Genomic DNA, 26,080 nt, shown 5'->3' with positions numbered 1-26,080 from the left:
TTTTCCTGCCCAGCTGTAAAATCAGTAATAATTCTGAATAACTGCTGCGTTAACTAATTGTGCGTCATATTCTATGGGTTTTCCAATAACATAATAATTAATCTATTTCTTTCAATAAAATATTTGACTTAACATTAAAATAAAGGGTGTTAAATAATGAAGATAAGTCTGAAACGGTTAGAATCATAATGTTAATAAAAAACAAAAACCAATCGAAAAAAATATTTAATGTGTTATTATGTCTCGTCTTCAATGAAAAAGTGGAAATTATTAAGATAATTACATTAAGGGGAGAACATTCAACGATTTTTCTGTCGTTTTAAAATTTTGTTAATTATTAATCATCAACGCCCTGGGCTTTGAAATATACATATGATTTAGTGAATACAGAAAAAAATGTTTTGAAGGTTTAGAAAACCACAAAAAAAGAAAATGGACGTAATATGTGTTTGGTATAAAGTTGTATTAAAGTGTATACAGTTACAGTTACGGCAGATGACATTAAAATCATTATAGATTCATTGAAACCAACACTCACTTCCGGATCAGATGGCATTTCAATGAGAATAATTAAATCAACTAGAGATGAACTAATCCAACCACTTCTCCACCTTGTGAACAGATGTATCAAGGATGGTATCTTTCCTGCATCGCTTAAATTGGGTTCTGTTATACCAATCTTTAAAGCCGGAAATAAAGCGGATATAAGTAACTATAGACCGATAACAATATTGAATAATCTTTCAAAAATAGTAGAGAAAGTTATTAAGAAACAGCTCACTCAATATCTTGAAAAAAACCGCATACTATCTGAAAATCAATACGGCTTTAGAAAAAATATGGGAACTTCCGATGCCATCGCCTCTATTGTAAAAAGTATAAAACATAGTCTCGATAATGGTAATAAGTGTATCGGAATATTTTTAGATCTATGTAAAGCTTTCGATCGCTTTTGATCATACATATCTTCTAGAAAAACTCAAAAAGATTGGAATCGTAGGTCGTGAACTGAATCTCATTCAAAGCTATATGTCAGAAAGGTCACAACTAGTCAGGATTAAAAATGAATCAAGTCAACCAATACCCATTCAATACGGAGTTCCACAAGGCAGTGTCTTAGGGCCGATTTTATTCCTGATATATATAAATGATCTATGTAATCTAAACTGTCACGGCTCAGTAATTAGTTTCGCAGACGACACAGTTCTTCTCTTCCATGGAAAGTCGTGGGAGACAGTATTCGTAAAAGCTGAAGAAGGGATGAATCAGGTAAAACAATGGCTTGATACAAATTCACTAACATTAAATGATACAAAAACTAAATATATTAAATTCAAAATTTACAACAAACAGACAGATAAAGTCAATTCAAATCTAAACATAAAAATTCATAAAAATTGTTCAACCGCGAACCATGAAATTCCTTGCAACTGCCCAAAATTGATTGAAATTCAAACAATAAAATACCTTGGGATAATTATTGATCAAAACTTAAATTGGAACTCCCAAATAGAAAATGTGAGCAACAAATTAAAAAAACTAACTTATTTCTTCAAAACAATAAGAAACATTTTAGACAAAGAACAATTAATTCAAATCTACTACGCATTAGCCCAATCTCAACTACAATATGGTCTTATCGGATGGGGAAGCTCATGCGATTCCACTATAAAACCAGTCCTCATAACACAAAAGGCAATTCTCAAAATTATACTTAGGATCCCCATCAGAACTCCTACCGACTATGTTTTTAAAACCCTGAATGTAATGACACCAAAACAATTATACGCAAAAGATATACTAATTTACGCATTCAAAAACCAGGACAACTTTACACAGACAAACTCAGACAGACTCACAAGATCCACATTACAACACATGTTACACCAACCTACAACTAAAACAACTTTTGGACAAAGAAATATGCAGTATTATTCTATAAAATTATTTAATGTCCTCCCTTTTGAAATAAAAAACATTAAAAAAATAATTGACTTCAAAAGAAACATTAAGAAATGGATTATGGATAAGGGAAGGAAGAATATAGATATAATTTTGCAACCCAACAAAGACTAAAGCTCGTATTATGTTTTATTTTTTCTCTAAATATTGTTTTTTTAATTTTCTATGTAGTATTTTAACATATGTACTTATACTATTTCAAACATATAACCATGTACAATGTGACCTTAGAACGGGGTACCCCAGTAAGGACACATTATCTTATATAAAAAAATGTTAAATAAAAAAAAAAATAAAAAAAAAAAAAAAAAAATTAAAAAAAAAAAAAAAGTATTGTTTTGTCCAATCATTCAGTATGATTAAACTATGACGAATATAAATTTGACCCTATTGTTATTGCATCATACAATATGACATGCAAGTAAAAAGGCCTAAACGTATCTCACCTATTTGCCGACTTAAAAGTGTATATTATGTTCGCAAATTCAACAATGGTTAATAATTTTTCGTCGGACCATTTTTTAAATTTGGCTAATGTAAACATTGCATGTCCCGACTTCTGCTACCATTCGAATTTACATCATATATCTCCTACACTTGGCTCCTATAATTCACTCATTCGCTCTACATGCCCAAACCATCTAAGCGTCCCTTTCTTTATCTTACTCATTACACTTACATCAGCCTTGCACTCTTTGCGGATCTCCACATTTCTCACAAGATCATACATGGTTTTACAACACATACGCCTCAGGGATCTTATTTCAACAGTATTCAATCTAATTTCATCCTTTCTCTGCCAGTTCCACGCCTCACTTCCATACATCAGGGTAGATACCAGCACTCCATTTATGTGTAGCTCAATTTGTGTATAAATAAATAAAAGAAGATTTTGCTGGTGGTGTAGTTTAGATTGCATCCCAGGAATGAGAGTTCGATTTCCATTCGAATTGAAGTCCTGATGAAGTTTAAACATTCAAAAATTGGGTAACATTTGCAGGAAAAGGCATTATTAAACAAATCAAATAGTACTACTACTGTAATCCAACGTAGATCGCAGAATAACATTAATAATGGTATCAGTTATGATTGTCACTAGTAGCTGGCCACAATATCCCTAAAAAATATCTTATTATGTTAATAATTAAGAATTACCAAGTAATTTGTTGAGACCCATGACCGCAAGACTTACTTATCGCAAAAAACATACACCAAGAACGCATAACTAAATGATATAAACCGGTTCACGGCTAGACGTAAGAGCAATATGAAGAGGTCAGTCGATAGCGTGAATCTGTCCGAAACGGACAGACGGAACTGATAACTTATTAGTATTAAATTGAATTTAACATTGTAAAACTGTGGTCGTGAACCAAACTTGAACTATTGTAATTTAAACGTGGTTTGTATTTTAAAATCAGAATCATGAAGATTCTCGGACTATCATTCGTGTTTTTGTTAATGTGCGTTGTGCAGAATGAGGCTGGAAGGTCCGGGGGTGGGGGGCGAACCTCCGGGGGCTCCCGCGGCGGTGGCTCCTCGCATTCCTGGGGCTCCTGGGGCAGCAGGCCCTCTCCTTCTATCTCCAGACCTTCGCACTCAATATCAAAGCCATCGCCTTCATATCCGGCGTACTCCGCCCCAAAGCCGGCACCGTCATACCATCAGCCTGCTTACAACCCTTCCTACCAACCGAGTGTGGGGAAAGTGCATCAGACTTCGCTGCAGTCAGGAACTTCTGGGATGCATCCCCAGGGACCTCCCATCACATCTGGAGGCATGTATCCCGCGAGCAGTGGACTGTCGGGGACTGGGGGAATTCGTTCGCCCAGCAATTCCCCCTCCTACCCCCCTAGCAGTGGGTTGTCTGGCGGCCCTGGAGGCTTGACTAGTACCAATGTGAAACCCGTGTATAATGGGTATAATCCATCTCAGTTTGGTGGTTATGTTCCTCCAGTGCACGCTCCGAGCAATTCATTTTCCTATCCGAAAAGCGATGGACTGTCTGGTGCAGGTTCGCACGGTGTTATTCCCCCTGCTGTCAACATGAAGCCGAGCTTTAGTTACCCTCCTTCGCACAATTCACCGGCATACCCCCCTAGTAGTGGCCTATCTGGTTCGGGAGCCACAAACATGAGACCGACATACAGCAATCCACCAGCATACGGCGCTCACAATCCTCCAGCGTATGGTGCTCACAACCCTCCTGCGTATGGTGCTCAGAATCCCCCGGCATACAGCGCCCACTACCCTCCTGCGTACAGCGCGCAGCACCCCCCAGCCTACAGCGCACATCACCCTGTGCAAGGTCCACCCGGTGGATATGGATATCAGGCTCCTGGTTATAATGGATTCAACAGCCAACCTGTATACCACGCGCCGGCCTTTACCGCCTACCACCCACCCATGTACAGTCCTCCAGCGTATGCTGGATACGGCATGTACGCTCCAAGTTACCACTCGAATTCTGGATCCACCCTAACCAATGTTTTGGGTGGTTTGGCAATATGGAATTTGGCAAGATCAACAGGTCACTCGAATAACGTTCATCATTACTACCACGATTCGCCCAGCTATTCTTCTAGCTACAATAACCACAGAAACCCAACACAAAATACACCGACGCAAAATGCAGCACCTTTAAAAGATCTTTCAAATTGCACGCTGACTTTGCTGTCTGAAAATGGAACAAATAATGTCATCGCAATTCCTTGCGAGATTGCTACTTCATTTGCACCGAACGTGAAAGTAAATGAAACCGTATTACCTGTTCCTAAATCTACTACTACTGGAGATAAGTGTTCCATAACTGTTTTAAGGAAGGGAGTTGCGGAGAACACAACAATCCCTTGTTCTTTTTTGACGGACTTGAACAAAGAAGCGAACAAGCCTTTACCAGGGAAACTGAACTGTACTAGTACCAGCATCTCGGATGCGTACGACCCACTGGTTCCCCCTTGCAAATTAGTCAACGAACTTTTGAACGAGGATGAATTCAGAGTGATACCATTGGCACCAGCAATAATAGCCAAATTAGCGAGTGATTTCCCGGATTCAAATTCAACTTCAACAACAATTCCTCCCGCTAGTTCAACAACCGTTTCTCTCACTAATTCAACAATCGTTTCTTCTCCTACTAATTCAACATCTGAATCGATAACTAGTTTACCTTCCGACCCATCAACTACCCTACCACCCAATTCGACTACTCTCCTACCTTCTGATAATGGCAAATAATTGGCTGATAATTCTTCATTCAATTTATACATTTTTTCGAGAATCTGTACTTCGTATTGTCTTAGTAATAATTACCTTATTAAGAAATAATTATTGCATTGACTTTGTTAAAATATGTCATGTTTTAAATTATTTCATTTCTGTGAAATTTGAGCATCATAAAAATATTATGATGGTTGATTCTAGTTATGTTAAGAAAACATATTTATAGTACTTTTAATTGAATATACAATGTACGCTTGGTGTTTTTCCCAGAAGGTACCCACGCCATATTCTTCGAAAGGAATTTATTTGTAATACATTTAAAACGCCAATACCCAATTTGCGTCGTTTATATTTCATATGTTTAGGTTATTAATTAATATTAATAAGAAATAATGTGTTAAAAACAATAACAAAAAATATATTTTTTTACAAACTATGCTGTCTTGCCATAATGATATCTCTCTTACGAGTAGGTTATCTAAAAATAAACATATTATTTATTTCAGAAACTTGTTTTGATAACTCCTTTGCTCCGATACAGGGGCGGATTTAACTAATTAATGCCCTGTTGCGCCACAAACTGGATTCACCAAAAAAAAAATATATATATATTTGAGGTCTTCCCGTATTTCGCTACCTTTTTCTTTAGCCAACGTTTCGGACAATATTACAATATCTCCCCTGATGATGGACACTGTAATGTTGTCTGAAACTTTGGCTAAATAAGGTAGCGCAACACAGCATAATACCCCAAAATTAATCATTATAAAAATGAACTACTTGCATCAAAATTGCGAAGGAGTCATAAAACGTATTGTCGGAAATGCCATCACGTTTAAAAAAAATCAAAACTGTTGTCTTGGCGTGGATTTTGCATCTACTATGCGTTACGTATGTATTACCGTGAAATAAAGGTATCGTTGTTGCTAAGTTGAATTACAAGAATTTTTCAAAGATTTTTTTAAACGATCTGGAGTAGATTAAATCAATACTGATTTGGGGGGCTCTAAACTCGACAATCATATTTTTGAAATAAGCAATGCCTTTGTAAAGTTTTGATTACATTTACATAAGCAGTAGATCTGAGAAAATCTGTAACAGTTATAATAACAGCTATTACATACATTTTTTAATACTCCTGGCGCATTTAAAAAACCCTAAATCCGCTTATGGTAATAAATAATTGCCAAATCTGTTTTCATGTTTGATTGATGATCATTTTAAACTTCATAATTTGTGGAAAAATTTTTAAATATCTGCCATGAGTTAAACATTATGAAACAGAGTTTAGTGCTAAAATATTCATTATAATAATGACAGTCGAGCATTATGGCCATAATACCATAAGAGTGAGAAGGCAGGTAACATTTTTCTTTGCAATTTGTTGGTACCTACCCATAGGTTATAAAAACACTTCAACTGGAATGCGGATTAGGAGATTGAAAGTAAGTACCTACCTACATAATATCCAGTATGAAAAATCAATCTCCTCCATTAAAAAAAAGATGGATTTAATTGTTCGCTTTTTTGCTTGTTATAATTCTGCAAAAACAGTCGTCGTATCTTCTAGTTTTTGTTACATGCGCTGTTTACAAGAGAGGTGGAGATGTTACAATGGAGCTATCAGCAGTTTGCATTTACGTAAAATATTAACATTTTATTGGAATTACTTTTGAAGGTTATACCCATCAAAGTAATATAAATAAGGGAAAAATGAATCTATACCACCATAAAAAGTTTTCATTTTTAAATTACCACAATATTAACAGAAAGATTAATTATTTTTTGCATTAATTAATTAAATTGGTTTAACACCACCGAAAGGTTTCATGTACTTTAGGATTGCTTCAGTATTTGTTGAGAACAATATTGTGACAATATTTTTTTCACTCTAGTATTATTAGCCGGAGTTCAAACAAGAATCTATAATGCTGAAGAATAATGTATCCATATATTATGTCACTGTAACTCGCACATACTTATCAACTGTTTACCATATTTTTACATTTGCTTACCTAGTAATACATACTCATTTTGATGCTATAGGTATATAATTTTAATAACTTCTTATACATATTTTTTTTTCTCCTTTCAATTCTTTACTTTTTACTGTATGTCTTATATTCCATACTTTTTTTTAAATAATCTATTATATTTCAATCTTTTGATATTTTCTTTCAAATTATTATTTTTTTTTTTTTGTATTAGGCAATTCACCCTAAAAAGAGTGCTATGTGTCAAATTATTTTAATGTATTTCACATACTATCTTAAACTATATACTTTTTATTTTCTTTTAAATTGTATGCTTTTTATATTATTTTAGTTTCTTCTATATTTCATACTTGATTTATTATTTTTTTGTACTGTATATATAATCAACCACCATAACACGGGCATGTGCCTAGCTTGGTGGTTTTAACCTAACCTAAAAACTGTAAAAACAAATAAAAACACTGAATAAAGAAAATAAATCTTTGAAGAACAAGATAATACTAAGTAATATAAACGAAACTTGAAACAGATCATTAAAAAAAGGGAGGCCCCTAACAAATAATTTTGTGAAGATTTTTAGAAAAAATAAGTGGAGCATCATGTTGTTATCCAGTTGAAAACCATTCTCTTGTAGATCTTTGAAGGTCAAGTGTCCACAAAATTTCCTCAATCTCCGTATAAAGCTGTAGATTTGTATACAAATCAAATCCGCTCCGTCCGCCCACCACAGGAATTCTTCTTTATACAGGGTTTTCCAATAAGAGGTGTTATTTTGAATAGCCCGCTATTTCGGTAGATGTTACTTTTGAAGCTGTCATTTTTTGACATTTGACAAGTAGAAACTACGCCATTAATAAAAATGGAACGATACACGCTTCAACAACGCATTGAAATTATTAAAATTCACTTGAGTGAATCAAATGCAAATCATCTTGAGTGATGAGCCCATTTCCACTTCGGTGGCTTCGTCAACAAGCAAAATTGTCGCATCTGGAGCTCGGAAAACCCAAGAGTTATTGTTGAAAAGCCTCTTTATCCTCAACGTGTGACTGTTTGGTGCGATTTATGGTCCGGCGGAGTCATTGGACCTTACTTTTTCGAAAATGAGGCTGGAGCAACAGTTACGGTGAATGTATTGCGCTATCGAGAGATGATTAATGATTTTTTATGGCCGGAATTGGATGTTATTGATCTGGACAACTTTTGACAACATTTGCTTTCAACAAGACGGCGCTACGTGCCACACAAGCAACGAAATCATTGATCTTTTACCATTGAATATCAAAATAACATCTCTTATTGGAAAGCCCTGTATAATTAGATAGATATATGACGTAAAAAAATAGGTCACATGGCTAAGTGGTTAGAGGCGTTGTCTCGGTAAGACATAGAACTTGGGCTCGATTTCCAGTTGCAATCGTTACTTTTTTAAATACATCTATTTGAATTTCTATTTTGTTTTCGTGAATGATTGGAATGCAAACTTGGGAGTGGAAATTAGCCCACATCCCGATATAAGATCGAGCTGAAACTCGTCAATCACTTATTCACACCGAACATTTACGAAGTTCTTTGAAATTGGATGATATTACAGCAGTTAATATACGCAATAAATGTCGGTCTTATCCAAAAGTGATTTGGCTCAGTTGGTTCATTTGTCGACTCCAGTTCCCGGGTAGGGAGGATTAATCCTCAGTCAAAACAAAAAAAAAAGTTTTAAAAGACATTCGAAAATATATATATTACAGTAAAAGACTTTATTTTTTACGGGTTGTTTTTATTTATTTTTCTGTGCCTTGTTCTGCTTCATGTTTCATTTTGATTGATTAGTTTCTTATTAGGTACATTATATAATATGTTGAGGTTAGAAGATAATGAGTTTCTATACCTATGAGGCGCTTCCGCTATTACCTACCACAACAGGCTCTCGATTACACCGGCAGTGGTTTAAGCCACATCCTGCGGATCCATAATCTCCTTCAAGTGTCCTTCATCCATTCCTTCAAATAGATGTTACAATTTATAATCAACAAGTTCTGTTTTCGCCTTTTAATTCCTGGTAAAATGTTAAAAAATCTGCTTAAAACAGACGAATGTTGTTGACTACTATTCAGTAATGCGGTGTTCCGCAAAGCGTGTGCCGCGGCGCACTGGTGTACCGTGGTCATCAGTTGGTGTGCTGCGGAAAAAATCAAGGTATTGTGAAGATAAAGCAAATGGGAGCAGATCATCAGTCACTTCTGTTTATACAGAAGTACGATGGGTTTCTCGCGGAAAAGTGCTATTAAAATTACCATGATCCCAGACGTTTTTAGAGGCCCAGGGTTCAGATTTTGCTTCTGATTGTAAAAAAGAAGAATGGGTAGTAAAACTTGCATATATAATGAGCTCAACAAAAAAATGCAAGGCAAGAATTCTTATATTTTAAAGTCTTCGGTCAAAATTGAAAGCTTTCGCGCTAAGTTGGTATTGTGGATCAGCCACGCTGTCAATGGTAGTAATGAATTGTTTCCAAATGTCATGGATGCCAATTCAGAAAAAAGTGCAGGCTTTGATAGTGAAACACTTGGAGCTATTAGCAGAATAAATGAACTGTTATTTTCCTAAGTGTGACCTACAACCTATGGACTGCGTACGAAATCCACTCTAGGATAACATTTCCCTTGGACACTTGCCGATAAACGAGCAGGAAGAATTCATGGAGTTAAAAACTGATCGCACATTAAAACTAAAATTTTCCAAAGTAGAGCTAGCACATTTTTGGCTGCATATAAAAAATGAGCATCTACTGCTTTCAAAGCGTGCTGTTTAAAATATGTTACCATTTGCCACAGCCTACTTATGCGAATTGGGATTTTCAACTCCCACCACTATTACATCGAAAAAAAGAGAACGCCTGAGGACGACCAATGAAGAGATGAGAGCAGCCTTATCAACGATTGCTCCAAATTTTCATCGCCTGTGCTCAGTTAACCCATTAATGCCCACAACTATTTTTGAATCTAAATTGAATGAAACTTTGGGAACTTGCTCACTATTTTTATACAAGCAAAGTAATTTCTGGAATTTTCTTTTTTTAGATCGGTTCCTTAAATAATCAATGGGTCGAAAACGACCCGGTGGGCATATGAAGTATACAATTCATTTTTTTTAAAATCTTTATTACAATGTGAAACATATGTTACAATATCAATTCCTTATATTACAATAATTATTTATTAAGTAATTATTACTTCTTATTCATATAGGTTTTAAATATAACTTGAAATTATTTACTTTTGATGAAAAAGCACAAAACATTTATCGTGAAGAGCAACGGTGCATTTTGTGCAGGCCTTCGTAGTCTAGCTTGCACAAACTGCGCATCTTCTTCGAGCCTACTTGGTAATAATAAGATGTGCTGCTTTGTGTGTTCTGACAGCAACGGGCACACTAAATGCACTGCTCACCGGCCGAGATGGTCCCGAAGCGGCAGGTCGAACACCATACTTTATGATTAGGCATCGTGCGACTGCTCGCCGAAAACCCAAATTGTCCAGTTTTTGACCACACGCCCTTGAAAGCAGCCAAGCATTGTTAATACAGACATCGAAAAGCCACATGATAATTGGCATGTACCATTTCTTACCACGCATCCCAATGCGGTACTTCGCGACGCTGTTATCCATTTGGTCTACTCCTCCCATGAATCTATTATACATGGAAAACATATGTGGTTGAGGCACTTCAACCTTCTTCTTCTCTTTTGCGCTGTAACGCAGTGCTTTTTTCAGTGGATGAACACCCGTCTCGTTGAACATGACCGTCACAACAGCGTTATCCTTCCACTTGCAAGCTATTATATTTTTGACTTGGTCAAGTTTATGATCATAGGTGCCCCTTTGGGCTTTCTTCATGTCTGTAGATTCAGTAAGTGGACATCTTTCGCTTCTATTGTCTCTCACGGTACCAGTACCAAAGAAACAGATTTCACCCAGCTTTGTAATAAGTTTAGCTGACGTGAAAAAATTATCAAAAAATATTATGAAAAATTTGAATTTTAGAATGAATTTTTCAATGTATTTGCAAAATTTAGAACCACAGATTCCCCAAGACCCATCTCTGGAACCCTCAAGTCATCACGCCCTTGATATAAATCAACTTGGAGGCAATACCCAAGTCTATGGGCCAAAACCCATCCTTTGAATCCAAAACGGATTGGTTTCCCACGGATAAATTGTTTGCATCCGTGACGCCCAAAGTACGGAATCATAGACTCGTCTATGGATACCTCCGCCTCGATAGGAGCATATTTCAGAAAATTATCGTTCAGCTCATTCAGCAATGGCCTTATTTTGCCGAACTTGTCACCTTCCGGTAATTGATTACTATCCGCAACGTGCAAATATCGAAAGATCTCTTCGAAGCGATTGCGGCGCATTGCACCCGAAACTAAAACGTTGTGCACGTCGTCTTGTGACTCCCAGAACATTCTTCAGCGTGGGAGCGGCACATATCCGCTTACAAAAAGAATGCCCATAAATGTGTACATGTCATCAACAGACAACTCAAAGGATGGTGAATTCTTAGAAACTGCATAATTGACTGAATGTTTTACAATATTGGTAACAACATTTGTATGCATGAAGAATTCAAAAAAATCGGCTGGGTGACTGCCTTCATTCAGTAGGCTGTTGACAAGTTGCTCAGGCTCTAACTAGCCGATAGTGCGGTTTTGCGGCAAATCTCCATCTACCCATTTCCGTTGATCAGGTTAAGTACCTCCCTTCACCACTCGTTTTCTTCCACCACGAATAACGGTGAACATTTTTGTCCCATTATTATCAGTTGGTACACTGTTGGTAACAGTCGCGACAGCTAAAGGTGGTATTACACTTTCATTATCATTCGACACGCCACCATTATCTAAGATTATTTCTGCCTCAGCCATTAGTTGTTTCCGGCTTAGTCGGTTCGGATCATCACAGTCGTCTTCATCTCCCGAATCTCCGTCAGTTTCTGGCCCACCATCGTCGGGCGGAGTGAGGTATACATCAACGGAGTTTGCTTGGATGTCGTCTAAGGTGTCTAGCTCCTCCAATATCTCCAGTGCCGTGAGAGTCCTTCTTGACCTATTCGGAATACATATATTAGTTAGTGACTCATAAAGAAGACAAAATAATAAACAGTGAAAAGTTAGGTTATGGATGAAAAGAACACATATATGCCTACTGGGTCGTTTTCGACCCAGATGATTTTTGACCATGTATAAATAAAATCCTAACAAAGATTGAAGACTTTCAATGATTCTGAATTGTATGTACATAGTATGTGAGTGATTTAAAAATGCAAAACGCTTCATTATCATATATACAGTAATTAGTACTTACATGTTTATCTTAGGATGACAACTCGCAAAACTGACAGCAGTCAACGGTAGTTAGAAACTTTCACTTAGTGACCACAGATGTCACTGCAGTATCAAATATGTTATTGCTTTTGCAGAAGTACCAACCAAGAAATAATTTAAGAGGGAAACAAAAAAAAAAAAATAATAATAAAAAGTGGAGAGCAGCTGAAAGTGGTTGGGTCGTTTTCGACCCTGTGGGCATTAATGGGTTAAACAGGCTCACAGTTCTCACTAAACATCTTTTCATATTAGGTATATTGATTTTAGTAATAAATAAATATTGCTTTTTTCTTTGGTGTACCTCTAAAATTTCTTGATTTGATAGGTGTACCTTGAAAGTTAACAAAAAGTTTGCGGAACACTGCCGTAATGGACGTCTGCCTTTTGTTTAACACAACACCTTTCCTTAATTCCACTTGCTCGCTAACTTAGTAATTTAGTTCCTGGTTCAAATTTCATCACAACAACGCCATTAGACTCATTTCAGATCGGAATCTCTTTACAGGGCCGGCTCTGAGCCAAGCGACGCCTAGCGGGAGCAAAATTTTGGCGCCCCTTGTTCGACGTCTGGGTAGGTGATTCAATAATTAATAATGTTACGAAAAATAATCTCAAGGGCGATGTGTTAGGTCTGTTAGATGTTAGGTGTGCCGCCAGGAACGGCCCTGTATGGCCGCAATTTTAACAGTCCGCTCCGGGTGCCGAATTGCTGAAGCGTCAAGGCATTGATAATACCTAATGGTGTGTATAAACTCGCGAGCCGTACTGAAGAGCTGAACCAGGACTTATGGGAAACAAACAAAGCAACCGCAAATGGCGCGAAACGAAGATGGCGGTTGATTCTTCCTTTCCTGTAATTCATGACTTGGCTTGCGCTTTTTTCTCGTGTCTTTATGCAGCATAACACATCGCCATTGAGGTTATTTTTAATAAAAACGAAGCTAGACAAAAAAAATCATTCAACAATTATTGACCTACCTACTTACCTTACACACTTACATACTTACCTACCCTACCCTTGCCTACCCACTGGAGCGGTTTTTTAATCATACTATGCCAAGTTGGCTTTTGCAAACTTTGAGAAATCGATTGTCTTAATGTGATTTAAACCGCAGTGAGCAGTTACTAATTCATCGTCTAGAAAAATAAAATCTGTAGCTTACCGCTAATTTTATAGTTGAAAATTGTTTTATAAAATTTTCAAACAGTTTTAAATAAAACATATTAATGGTAAAGTCTTGTTTTTATTAATCTTAAATATAAATAACTTACATACGTAGAGATCCCTCTAGAAACATTTGAAATTTTAGTAATACGTTCATCAGAAATAATTAAAATGTGAGCGTCGAGCACCCCCGTCATTAAAGTCTTATGTCTCTATCTCTATCTGTCTAATACAATTAAAATGTTGAACAGTAATATTAGAAACTAATAAAATAACTGTTTCCTCGCCGATATTACTAAAATTGCTGCCTAAATTCTGTGTTTATCAAAATTCCACAACTGATAAAACTGACCTTCGGGTTGTAGCATTTCCCTTGATCTGTTTATGCGCTTATAGTTTAATTTCTATAAGATTAAGAGAAATAATATTATAAGAATTGGAAGACAACCAAATTATCTGCCGTTGAGAATGAGTATTTTTTTAAACTAAGACGCAGATAAAAATAAGAGAACCAAATTGGGACAATTGTCCCCGGCTTCCCCTACTTTAGTACTTAGATAACGTTTTGGTGTCCGGTGCCTTTTTTATATAGTGGTTTATTTATGCCATAAATAAACCACTCACTGCATATATTTCTTGGCAACACAAACATTAATTTCTCCATACGAAATAATTACAATAAAAAGGGCATCAGCGGTGGACCGCTATCTCAGCCCTACAAGTCACCAACACGAGCAATAGCTATGGTCGGAGCCTTATTTAGCATTATAAAAAGTAGTAATATGTAAATATTTTATTTTTCATGATGGCAACACCAGAAACCTCTCAAATGTCAACTACTATGCGAGTGGTTTATTTATGACTACTATCATACTATCATGCTACTATCATTCTGCTATTTTAGCAGATTCTAGCATGATTTGAGCCAATTTGAGCATAGTTTGTGGGTGGTTTATTTATGCATAGTTTATAGTACCTAGTTTTACTGTTATATTCATTATATTAATTATTCTGAGTGTGAATGACTGAAAACTGATAAACAATTTAAAAATGTGTATTTCACATTATAACTTAAACTAATGAGACATGTTTCGATAGCGAAATTATCAAAACAATTGCAGTGTTAAAAGGTTAGTAGCAATACTATGCATCAATGGGTTTAGGTGCAATGCATATTGCTTCATTTGTTTACAAAATGATCTACCTACATAGATAAATAAATGCATCCTAGAAATCTTAGTCGAATTATTATAGTTTGATGTAGGTAGGCCAACAACTCTCTTGGTTTATTCATCATTAATGTGAAAGAATTTTATTTAATATTTTATCAATCAATTTATACTATAATTTTAATCATGTTTCACCCGTGTCCTATAGGTTTGTTTTGTATTCAAATAACATTTAACTTGTAATTGTTTTTATGTGCATTCATTGATGGATGTTTCTGTGTCAATCTGAAGTGATTCTTGTTAGATTGCAATGAGTTTGTTTGTTTATCGGTTAGTTTGTGTTTGCAGTGTCTAACAGTGGCATGATGGCGGACCCCACCATACAGACTTTCTGCTGCCACCACGGCCGCAATGGAACAGACATGGCCGTCATGGTTATGGATGAATTCAACACAAACTCGTACAATGCCTTGTGTCTGACGTCGTCCATTATCGGAATTTTGGGGGCTTTGTACCAGGTAGTCATTTATTTGTTTAGTGATTTTATCAAATTCACAAGTCCACAAGATAATAATAATAATATTTGGCTAATTTATACAGCGCCGTTTTCGTGAAAAATCACCTCAAGGGCGCTGTACAAATATATTTATTAATTAATAAATACAGCTGGCTTACAACTAGGATTCATAACAAGTAGTGACTTACATAAAATACTTATTTCTAGTGACTTACGACTAAGACTTATAACTAATGACTTAAAACTAGTGACTTACATCTACGACTTATATCTATTGACTAAAGCCCATAACTACTGTTCACTTACAACTAACATACTTACATTTAAAAATACATCAATAAATAAATAAGTATGTTAAATCACTCTTTATGTTATAACCTCAATCCTTCAGTATTTTCAACACTCTTGTTCAGTTTGCAATGTTTTCTGAGTATTTCAAATGCGCTATATTTTGATTTACGTAAAAACAAGTACTGTTTTAGGAACTAGATAAAATTTACTTTCCGATGTATGCATTTAATTATTTCTAAATAATCAAATTTTAATATCAAATGTTATTTCCGATGTATGCATTTAATTATTTCTAAATAATCAAATTTTAATATCAAATGTTAAAAGTGTTGTCAAAAAGGTTAACCAATTTAATTAATTTCTACTCCAATCGTAGAAAAATTGAGAGAACTTGATATTTCGAAAACACATTTATTTTGTTTGGGGAATTTGTAAGAAAACTGTAACTTATCTTTTTCTCGTTCATTTAATAAAAAGTTAGAGTTAAAGTTAAAATGATACATTAGAAACACTAGACCTCAGGATCTACTCGAGCGATTGGTGTCATATATATATGCATTTACCATATTATTCAATTAATACGATTCCTAAATATATTGATATGGAAACATATAAAACTGCTTACTGCGGCTTAAAGCCAGTGACTCCACCTAGATTTCATTGTTTATACCATATCTTTAGGTTCTATAAATTTGGCACATTATGGCAAGGGATCGCTTAAAATGTTTTTACAAACTTAGCATAATATTATGCCAAAAATCGCTCGGGTGGAATAACAACATTTGGGCAAAAAAGCTTCCTATAATATGACACTAAACTCGACAACAAAATCCCACTCTCATTCAAAGCTCAGAAAAATATTGTAACATTTAACTCTTTGCACACGGCCGTATCAACTGTTGTTACGGCAAAAAGTCCATACTCACACGCGGCTGTATCAACAGTTGTTACGGAAACTTTGAAGGCCGATATTCCAGCGCTCTTTCATCATAAATGTATTTCTTGCTCACTTGGACATTCGTAGAACTATCACGATGCTGACATCTACAAGAATTTCTCAAAAATAAAATTGTATTTCATAAAAAAATATCGATAATCAAGTGTGCCTTTTAGTCCTTTAGTTTATATTTTTGTCAACGGATGGCGTTAGTACTTGTATGTCATTCATAACTTTTCCTAACTAAAAATGATAAGTGATCATGGTGTCCCACTTGTGTCTATCAACGCAGTGGCCTAAGTACACACACGCCGAGTGAATGGCGGGACCACATTCAAAAGATATGGTACGTCTTTGTATGAAATTTTATGTTTTTGTTTTTATGAACATCTTAGAGTGTTGACACACGAGGATTTGTTTTCATATTGTGGAGAATAATCTGTTCTGTCTATATAGTCATATAAATCATGCCAGAATGCTATAATTTGACATTTAATTGCGTGCATAGGTATTTGAAAATATGTACCGCGTACGGGTATAGATAAAACGGAGCAAATTAATGCGTTCAAAAGGTTAAATATCTAATAAAAAGCTGGATATATAACATGGAGAATCAGAAATACATAATATACCAAAATAAAACGGGGAGATCAGAAATAGATAATATACTGACACCATATACAGACTGAAAACGAAACCTCTCCACTGCACTAAGAAAGACCATTGCTTGGAGACTTTTCTCTACTTTCTATAATTATAATATGCATGTATTATATATATATAAACTTCTAAAGAAATTCTCTAAATGTTAGCGAAAACCCTATCAAAATCCGTTGCGTAGTTTAGAAGCACTAAGGTAATGTTCTATGTAGTATGTTCTTTGGAATTTTTAATAATATTCTGCTCTAAAATATACAATGCATAGAACACCGATATAAAATCAAATAATTCTATATCCCTTTTTACTATCCGTTTTCAACATTGGCTGTTTGAAAGGGGGTGAGCTTTCTTTAAAGAATACATTAGTTCCTAACGCTGTTTTAAGTTTTAACTCTATAATTGTTTTTTATCGCTAAATTTAAATGTGACCATAAATAGGTAATAATAATAATATTTGGACGATTTGTATAGTGTCGTTTTTGTGCAAAATCACCTCAAGGGCGCTGTACAAATATATAATACATTTCTACAATGATCTATGTTAGTACTAACTTTATATGGAGATAATATACATTTCTAGATAAGTACATATACAACGATTAACCTGTGTTAAAGAAAAAAAAATTATATATAATAATTTGGTATAATTTTTCATGTATTTTAATATTTTTATTTTCTTTAATTGATGTCTAATTAATAATAATATTATATCTAATAATTGATATCTTTTTATCAATAAGTTTAATCTTAAATTTTATTTCTAATATGGTTTCTAGAATAAATGTTTTTTTTACCATAACTTGTACTTTTCCATTATGTTTTATTATTTGTTATATGTACAAAATATTATTTTGTTATTCTTACAATAATCATGTAAGACTACCATAATACGGGCGTTAGCCTAGTATGGTAGCTGAGAAAATCACCTAAATTGTAATCTTTTAAAATTTAAAAAATGTAAGCCATGCGTAGATGTTTTCAATCCATACGTTTGTTCCAGATTCTTCCGAGAGAAGAGCACGTTAGACCGAATGTTAGCACCCGAGGGAGGCAAATCATCATCTGGTTGGCGGTGGCTGATCTCCTGGCTTCCCTAGGCGAGTTATCACATCAGAAATAATATCAATTAATACCAGGCCAGGCACACACGGATTACTTTTGTCACGGAAACAGTTTCGTCACTGTTTTAAAATCCATTGCAGTATATGGAGGTACTCGCTTGTAGCGACATGACATTAGGGCTACTTTTTAGTCACTTCAATGGATTTTTTATTTATTTTTCATATTGACGGATTATTCATCCAATTACAATACAATCTTCTCATTCTGACACTTCTCCGTCATTTGGGTTCTGAGAAACTCCGCACCCAAACTCTGCCAATTGGCGTTTTGCTTCAATATAAAAACAAAAGAAAATTAAAATAATATTTTGGACTGTGTTTAATTTAAAAATTTATTTATAATATTGTTAAAAGATGTCACTTTTACAATAGCAACCATTTTATTTGTTAATTTAGTAGATAATCAGTTCTCTTTTGTTTTCTCATGCTTTATTTCTCTTCAAATTTTCTAACGAAACAATAAAAAGCTTGTGACCTAAACGTCCTTGTGATTTAATTAATATGAAAGGAAAGGAAGTGTGCTTGACATTATAAGGAGTGTCATTATTTGACAGATTGTATGATTAAAAATATCTTATGATATAAAATGAAATTTTTCAAAAAAAAATGGTTTTTCAAGCCTTCACTGTCGAAGACTGGCAGTGAACCTGTTAAGGCTATTTAAAGAGGAAATAAATACATCCACTCTCAGAAATTTCGTTCTCAGCGCCATTCTCGTGTCATGCTATGCTGTGCTAGAACATTAGTTCTGCCATGCGGTATTTTGAACAAATCATGGCGGCGACTACAGCTGAAGTTTTCGAGCATCTATAAGCCATAGCATTTCAAGAGGAACGGAAGATGCAGGCATAAGAGGCCTAACCCTTTTGACTATCACACCAGTGTGTTATCTTTGCCTTATTCGTTCCTTTCAATATTCAGTGGTCAAGACGTATTAACACAAATATTTTCAAAACTTTTCTTCCTTGGCTACGATATGTACATATTTAAGTACCAACAATGCATAGACAAAGTATTGCTGTCTTACAATACACACTCATTAGTGGAGATTTAGGTCGGATTGCAATATTATTATTATGAATATTACGTACATTATGCCTGTTTTGGTATTTTATTTGTATAAGAATGGATAGCTAATATTAAAACTATGTCACGTGGGATATGGGACGAACCCACAAGTTTATTCCTTTGTAAATATGATTTCTTCACAGTGAACAGATAAGTTCACAGTAAAATTATTGCTGTTAACTTCTGGAATGCCGAGCTCCCATGACCCAATACTTCAAGAGTGTAGCGAGGGTAATAAACAATGTATGAATGTCAGATTATCGTATGGATAAGCCGGCGCTCTATGAATACAAATTTTTCCTATCCAACGAGTACTTTTGGCTCTTGAAAAGTCAATAAATACATTTAAGTGTTATTTCTGCACTGCTGAGTAAACTGCCGATCAGCGCTACTCGGTAGCGTATATTATCTGTTTCAACACCTTTGAGTAACACCCATCAAGTAAATCCCTGTGTGTTTACAGCAATGGCTCCTGCGATTAAAGTTAGTTGAAGCGTAGATACTCGACACTTTACTCACAGGTGGTGAAGTAATTCCTAAAACTTTTCTTTTTGATCTCAGGTGTGATGGTACGATCCGCCTTGTGGATGAACTACAAAAGCATGATTCCTATAGAAGATGATACTTCTAACGTTCTATTTTGTGCCATAACATCGGTAAGTGATTTCATCTTAATTTTTTTAAGTTACTTTCATATTTCTATGATGCCTGCCAACTGAAGAATTGTACCACGGAGAACTGTTTTTTTTTTTAATATAAGTAATATACCAACCCTGGGTCGGCCTTTGTAATTTAGCATACAATGTTTGAAATTGAAAATTTATTAATCTTAATTGGATGAATAAAATATGAAACTCTATTTTGGTTACGCCTTTTAACCACTCGAGTGGTAGCTAACCAAATTATATATCATCGCTATCACCGCTAATGCCCTTCAGCGATAGCTACCCAAATTTGGATAACACCGCTAATGCCCTTTAGCGATAGCTACCCAAATTTGGATAAAACCGCTAATGCCCTTCAGCGATAGCTACCCAAATTTAAGTTTTTCAAAGCTAAATATATGGGAAAAATTATATAATATGATAAATATATTTGGATTATTTGACTTTAAACCAAAGTGAGTATTCTATATTTGACTTTAAACCACAGTGAGTAGATGTGAGTATTCTATATTTGACTTTAAACCACAGTGAGTAGATGTGAGTATTCTATATTTGACTTTAAACCACTATGAGTAGATGTGAGTATTCTATATTTGACTTTAAACCACAGTGAGTAGATGTGAGTATTCTATATTTGACTTTAAACCACAGTGAGTAGATGTGAGTTTTCTATATTTTTAGGTATTGATATTCGGAGGTATGATTTTTTAAATGGACGTGACTGAATCCAAAACCATAATATATTTTTTTTAAATTATCGTGCAAGCGGCCCGTTCAAAATATTACCGATTATAAATTACTGATGTATTTTCCAGGCTTGGACGCAATATTTCTACACGGCCACATGGATTTGGACGCTATGCTACGCCATAGATACGCACTTGCTGCTGCGTAACAGAGACAGCCACACCACTGTGTACCATAGCGTGTCGTGGGGCCTCCCCGCCGTTCTTACAGCTACTGGTCTCTCCATCCTCTACTATCCAAATGCTAAGTGAGTGGAATATCTTTCATAGATACAACATACATAATTAACCTTTTTGGGCTCTTTGTTTTTTCAGCAGATGGAGATTTTCGGTGCTACTTGCATCTTGTAATATAAAACACTTCTGTAATATCAGATCGTATTGTTTTATTCACTTGTACATAACACTTTACAAATCCTGATAGAGTTTTTAGAGTTATACCAATATAGAGTTAATCAATAGTCTCAAAATCCGTATAACTGAATGTCTAGAAGCAATAACTCGTTGGATGTCTTCAAACAAGCTGAAGCTCAATCCATCTAAGACTGAGTTTCTCTGGGCAGCCACAAACAAACGTCAACATTTCATAGACAATTCACCTATTACTATTTTCGGCAGCGATATCATCCCAAAAACAACAGTCAAACTTCTCGGTGTCAATTTAGATTCAGACTTTTCGTTTAAAAGTCAAATAAATAGGACTGTAAGCACCGGTTTTTTTCACCTAAGACAACTCAAGTCTGTCCGAAGAAACCTTCCTTCAGAAGCAACAAAACTACTTATAAACTCTTACGTAGTCTCACGTCTCGATTACTGCAACGGCATTTATGCCAGCCTTCCAAAATATCAAATTGAAAAACTTCAATCAGTGTTTAATGCAGCAGCACGGCTCATAACCGGGGTTTCAAAATATTCGCACATTTCAGAACACCTTCGTAACCTTCACTGGCTCAAGTGCCCTGAAAGAATCCAGTACAAACTGTGCTGAATGGTGTTTAAATCCATCAATGAAATGGCCCCACCCTACATCTCTGAACTATGCTTCCCGGAAAACACTGGTCTGAGGCAGTCAACGCTTAGATCAGCAAAATCAGCAGCTGTAGGCAGACTGATAGAACCTATGCGCAAGCCAAATACTAAGTTTGGTGATCGCGCTTTCGGAGTATCTGGGCCGAAGGCTTGGAATAAACTCCCTCCGGAACTAAGATCCATAACAAGTCCAACAGAATTCAGGTCTAAACTAAAAACTTACATTTTTAAGCTGCCGTACCCTTAAATTAAATATACCAATCCTAAGAGAAAGTCCAGTTATATTCAATTTTTCAATTAAGTCCTAAATCCTGTATCTAAATTTCGCCAATAAACAATTAGATAATGTTAAATAAGTATTAATCTCAAGTGACCTACCAGGTAAGTATTGTACTGTATATTTTCTCCATAAATAGTTAAGTAATAACATAGATCACTGTAGAAATGTATTATAAGTTTGTACAGCGCCCTTGAGGTGTTTTTGCACAAAAACGGCGCTATACAAGTCATCCAAGTATTATTATTATTATTATTATTATTATTATGACCTTAGTGTTGTTTTGAAGGAACCCTTTTTAGGATATCTAACTCTTTTGGTTGTATTAACATGGGAGAGAATGATTTACTGAACTGAATTGTTAATATACACAATTCAAAAATGTACATATTATTTGTGTCGGTAATACAGGAAGTTACTTAGAAATCTATATTGGTTTGAGAAATAATTATTAGCTATGACATTGAACCTAAAATAATAAGAATCAATTTTTAACCACAAATATTATATACAGGGTTTTCCAATAAGAGGTGTTATTTTGAATAGCCCGCTATTTCGGTAGATGTTACTTTTGAAGCTGTCATTTTTTGACATTTGACAAGTAGAAACTACGCCATTAATAAAAATGGAACGATACACGCTTCAACAACGCATTGAAATTATCAAAATTCACTTGAGTGAATCAAATGCAAATCATCTTGAGTGATGAGGCCCATTTGCACCTCGGTGGCTTTGTCAACAAGCAAAATTGTCACATCTGGGGCTCGGAAAACCCAAGAGTTATTGTTGAAAAGCATCTCTATCCTCAACGTGTGACTGTTTGGTGCGGTTTATGGTCCGGCGGAGTCATTGGACCTTACTTTTTCGAAAATGAGGCTGGAGCAACAGTTACGGTGAATGGATTGCGCTATCGAGAGATGATTAATGATTTTTTATGGCCGGCATTGGATGGTATTGATCTGGACAACGTTTACTTTCAACAAGACGGCGCTACGTGCCACACAAGCAACGAAACCATTGATCTTTTACGATTGAATATCAAAATAACACCTACTATTGGAAAACCCTGTATAATCTGTGCTGTCTGTCACCGTAACGTGTAAAATGTAGGGTAGTGCACAATTACTTCAGAACGATTGAAAAATATGGTACAAATATTGAATAAAGAAGAACACAAAAAATGCCACGTGGCCGTGTTTCGTGATCCAAATATTTGGTCAATCAGGCCTTTAATTTCCAATACAAAACTTTGTTTCATCATAATTATGAAATTTAAATAATGTATGTGTTGGAGATCTACAACGTCAGTCGATTTTAAGTAAGGCAAAGCTTTTGCTAAATGGTCTAGGACCAAAAGGTACAGTAACAGTGATGACATTATTATTTATTTATAGAGCGGAGACGGTATACGTATAGTTCCCGTGAGCACTTAGGCCATAGGCCCATTGTTCTATCTCCCATCTTACCTCATTCCTTTAACAGTCACCCGGTCTCTTTTATAAAGTTCACCAGGGTTGTGTGTGACGACATTTGTTTCCAATCAAATTTGTATGGAAGGCACATCTAGTTTTCCTCTTTATTCTATTCGACGGCTTCCGTGGTCGCTCGGGCTCTCGGCTAGCATGCTGGAGGACGCGAGTTCAAATCTCGGAGTGCGCAAGTATGTTTTATTTGATAGTTTTGTGTATTTCACAATTTACTCTTTTGAAATAATATATATGAATCCTATAATTTCTACACCCGGTATATCCGATTTTTTGACAAAATGATCTGAGTATGACATCTTGTTCAGATTTTTGCGAGCAACAAGAGTAGCCTAAAATTGAGTTTCAAAACCCTCCTTATCACGACCAAAAACCATGTTAAAACTGCGAGTGAGAAACCAAATCCGCTATATCATACAGAAAGTTACTATCAAAACCCGCTATATCGGATTCAACCAATCGCAAGCAGTTATTTTGCCAAAATACAATATGGCCGCAGCTCTGACGCCACGCTCGTGTGTCAAAATGATCTACGCGTGTGTTTCTAAACCCGCCATATCGTCTCAGTTGACTTATGGTAGACTTTCAAAAGCCTCTATATCACGAAGTGAGTATCAAAATCCGCTTTATCCATTTTATTTATCGAAATTACTTAATTATTGCTAGACATATATAGAAAAATAAATGCTTTTCGAAATTTTATTACTCCAATTCATTATATAAAAAATTGTAATGCAATTACTCATGTACGCTAGAGATGTGACAGTTTTTTGCGGTTTTCTCCAAATCAATGAAAGTTGATATAGCGGGTATAGAAATTACACGATTCATATAGTATATTTCGGCATGAGTGGAAGATACTCTCATAATAGAAACGTTTTTAACAGTGCATTGTCAATGTTAGAACTTCACAAAGAGTAATAATCATAATAAGTATAACAATAAATAAAGGATTTGGTTGTCTTTCCCAGCTGTCACAACCTGCAATCTCTGAAGGGGGCCCTGGTGCGGGTGCTGCCCAACTACTGCGCCACTTACATCCCCATCACGGTGGTTATGGTGGCCAACCCCATCATCTACTTCTTCTCCTCCAAGGATATGGAGATCGCCGTCTTTGGGGCCTACTCACAGGTTTGTCATTTGACATTTCCTCTACTTTTATTGCCTGACGCCCTTGTAATGGCAATACGCTGTATCTCAAAAAATCTATTTTTGAGATAAATGACTTTAAACTATTTTGGACATTTTGTTACTATCCTCGCGAACTAATAGTAGTAGCAATTTCAAATTTGGTGAAAGGTTAGATTGACCCTTCATTTAAAATGTTATAAAAATAAATACAAATGTATTGAGTATTTTAAAATTCATGAAATATTTGTTTTTTTTTTCTTAACCTTTTGATCGCGTTAATTTGCTCCGTTTTATCTATACCCATACGCGGTACATATTTTCAAATACCTATGTACACAATTAAATGTCAAATTATAGCATTCTGGCATGATTTATTGGACTATATAGACAGAACAGATTATTCTGGACTATGTATATGAAAACAAATCCTTATATGTCAACACTCTTAAATGTTTATAAAAACAAAAACATAAAATTTCATACAAAAACGCACCGTATCTTTTGAATGTGGTCGCACCATTTACTCGGCGTGTGTGTACTTAGGCCACTGCGTTGATAGACACAAGTGGGACACCATGATCACTTATCATTTTTAGTTATGAAAACTTTTTCTAAAACTCAACACTAAATAACACATAAATTTTATGTCACGTAATAAATATTGTTTTAATTATTAAAGCATTTAGAGGAATCTCTGTCGGTCACATTTCAATTTTTGAAATAGTATGTAAAACACGAAAATAACACACACTTAGTAATATATAACTAATATATAACAAAATATATTGAAATTAATAAAGTATATAGTGAAGTCAACAACTCAGTTTTTTAACACAGTAAAACGTTGAAAATACGCGCAATCGGCACAACAAGGTCGCTTGCGGATGCAGTAAAATTAAATTCGTTATACCAAACATGAGAAATTAAAAAAATATATATTGATATCTATAGTAAACGAATAAAGTTCAATTTTTCGTAATAATTTAATCTACAAGAACAAAGAATGTTACCGGGGCAGACTCCACAGATTAACTCGGCGCGTGCAAGCGTAGATAACAAAATTGAACTAGCGCCATCTGTTGACAAAATTGTAAACTATGGCACTCGAGGGCGCGAAGAGGCGCACTTGATTATCGATGTTTGTTTATGAAATACAATTTTATTTTTGAGAAATTCTTGTAGATGTCAGCATCGTGATAGTTCTACGAATGTTCAAGCTAGCGGGAAATAAATTTATGAGGAAAGACCGCTGG

At 35.2% G+C, this 26,080-nt stretch overlaps 2 protein-coding genes across 3 annotated transcripts in view; both read left to right on the top strand.

The window, feature by feature from the left end:
* Positions 1-3,237: 3,237 nt before the first annotated feature.
* LOC149421979 (uncharacterized) lies at positions 3,238-5,693 on the top strand. The gene has a single exon (XM_089634632.1). It carries the CDS (start codon positions 3,388-3,390, stop codon positions 5,197-5,199), a length of 1,812 nt encoding a protein of 603 aa, XP_089490758.1. The 5' UTR covers positions 3,238-3,387; the 3' UTR covers positions 5,200-5,693.
* A 294-nt stretch (positions 5,694-5,987) lies between these two features.
* Positions 5,988-26,080, top strand: part of LOC149421978 (G protein-coupled receptor 143-like) — a 30,450-nt gene continuing 10,357 nt past the window's right edge. The window contains exons 1-6 of one of the 2 annotated variants that reach the window (XM_089634200.1): positions 5,988-6,629; positions 15,250-15,419; positions 18,307-18,403; positions 20,057-20,151; positions 20,976-21,154; positions 24,668-24,827. In XM_089634200.1, coding sequence (XP_089490326.1) covers position 6,629; positions 15,250-15,419; positions 18,307-18,403; positions 20,057-20,151; positions 20,976-21,154; positions 24,668-24,827 — 702 coding nt within the window. In that variant the 5' untranslated portion in view covers positions 5,988-6,628. Of the gene's footprint in view, positions 6,630-14,575; positions 14,863-15,249; positions 15,420-18,306; positions 18,404-20,056; positions 20,152-20,975; positions 21,155-24,667; positions 24,828-26,080 lie in introns of those variants that run through there. The other variant, XM_089634201.1, reaches the window with a different exon arrangement.

This window comes from Hesperophylax consimilis, chromosome 8 (genome assembly GCF_061612785.1).
Source record: "Hesperophylax consimilis isolate HC1 chromosome 8, BYU_Hcon_1.0, whole genome shotgun sequence".
Taxonomy (NCBI): domain Eukaryota; kingdom Metazoa; phylum Arthropoda; class Insecta; order Trichoptera; family Limnephilidae; genus Hesperophylax; species Hesperophylax consimilis.
Note: the sequence above shows the minus strand (reverse complement) of the source record. Positions and strands in the feature narration are given on the sequence as shown.